At 45.4% G+C, this 1790-nt stretch overlaps 1 protein-coding gene across 1 annotated transcript; it reads right to left on the bottom strand.

Annotated features, from left to right (window-relative positions):
* Positions 1-480: 480 nt before the first annotated feature.
* F5J12DRAFT_726960 (uncharacterized protein) lies at positions 481-1194 on the bottom strand (the record flags this gene model as incomplete). Its single annotated transcript, XM_051741763.1, has 1 exon — positions 481-1194. A coding segment is annotated over one exon (714 nt), but the record flags the coding sequence as incomplete, so codon positions are not given.
* Positions 1195-1790: the final 596 nt, after the last annotated feature.

The following is a 1790-nucleotide window of genomic DNA, read 5'->3' as shown; positions in this document are numbered from 1 at the left end:
TCCTGGGCAGAAAAGAAGTTCTGAACGAAGAATAACGGTCCGTTCATGATCAGATCCATTTTTTGTAGCTCGAAGGTCTGTGAGTACTGAAAGCCTTAGTGTTGCAACAACCTACCCCGTCGCAAGTCAGCGTACTAACCACAATCGACGTTGCACACCTAACTAATGTCACCTTTCGGTTGTCCCAACGTTGACCATACTTACCTCTCAGAACGTAGTACCATAGGTAATACTGCCGCGTCGTATCCATGCTCTGAAGACAGAGCCACATTCACAGAACAAGTGCACTATCTTACACGTTTATCAGCCATGGAAATGCTACGAGGTAAGGCAAGAACAGAATTTCTCTTATAATCACTTGCTTTTTTTTTTTAACCTGACAGTGGCCAGGCACAAGTATAAGGAAACCTGAATGTATCTCAATCCACTGCGTTCCAGACTTCAAAATTTCATAGCCAGCTCAATCTACCATATGGCTAGTCAGGTGAATGACGTCTTCAGATGTAAGTGAAAAGTGGTCACCTTTGAGGTCACCTCTTCGACTTTGCGAGTAAAGAGAATGTTGACTTCTCGCAGGCGACCTGGTGCTACTTTGCGACACTTGTTACAGCCGCGTTGCCGAATAGCGTGTATTGTCTTTTCGATGTTCAACTGGACCATTTCTGCGCAGGGTTTGTCCCACAAATCGAAGAAAGTGGAGTCTATGAACGCCTGCCACCAATCACCAAGGGCCGGCGAATCCCAATCTTCATCATGTTGGCATCGACAGGATACGCCATGACCCTGTTTGAGTTCATCTGGGATCCAAGAAAGGTTGCGCTTAAAAAAATAGACAGCATTGCTGCACATTCGATGGTATGTCAATAACGAAAGGAGTTCCGCAGAAGTAATTAGCTCGATCTCCTCGAACCACCCCAGAATCAATGGCTCCCGAAGAGTGTATTTAGCAGCAAGCTCACACTCGTCCTGCATGCGGGTGCGGCAGGCGATTGCGAAGCAGCGCAGCGAATTCGTTTCCAATATTTTTGGAATGAAAAGAGATTTGCGCACCGCCTGCTGGATGGCATCCAGGGAATACTTTTTTGCTGCGTCGAGAACATCAATGACCTCTCTGAAATCCTCGAGTACAGGGTCCTCCGCCAGGGTGCAGGGGTAACAGAAGCGGAGGAGGGAACCTGGTGTTTTGCTGTCTTCGTCCTCCCAGCTTTCTTCTCATCCAATATCCATTCGATCAAATTTTCCAGCTGTCCATTTGCTGTGACCACAGGGCCCAGGTGAGGCAGTTTGCATGAAGGGAAAAGTGCAGTATCATTGGGCACAAACACATATTGCGCAGAGGAACGGGAGAAATGAAGAGCAATTGGCAAGAACACTTGCCTTTTATCAGAACGATAGTAGCTTTTGAGGAAGATTGTTATCGAGGGGCTCAGTTGTCTAATAGACAAGTGAAGAACGAATGTAGAATTTGATGAGGACTGAGGAAGAAATCCTCAGGTTTATATACATGAGTAGGTATGCACGGACCAGTAGCATAAAAGGAAACTACTACTCAGTATAGTAAGGAATAATGCAGAAGGTCATGGAATATGATGTATAATATGATGTCATAGTGACATCATTGTGGAGCTGATTGCTAAGGACCATCATGTGATAGAGAACGTGTTGATACATGTGTAAATCTAGATCAGTCTAGATGTTGGAACTATTAAGATATTTCCAACACTCCCCCTCGCTCTAAAATGGTAAGGTCACAAGACCCATTGACGAGCGATTAGTTTCGAACTTCTGCC

Source organism: Pisolithus orientalis, assembly GCF_024613125.1.
Source record: "Pisolithus orientalis strain OTSU chromosome Unknown F5J12scaffold_50, whole genome shotgun sequence".
Taxonomy (NCBI): Eukaryota; Fungi; Basidiomycota; class Agaricomycetes; order Boletales; family Pisolithaceae; genus Pisolithus; species Pisolithus orientalis.
The sequence above is the reverse complement of the archived record's forward strand: the minus strand, read 5'-3'. Positions and strand labels throughout refer to the sequence as shown.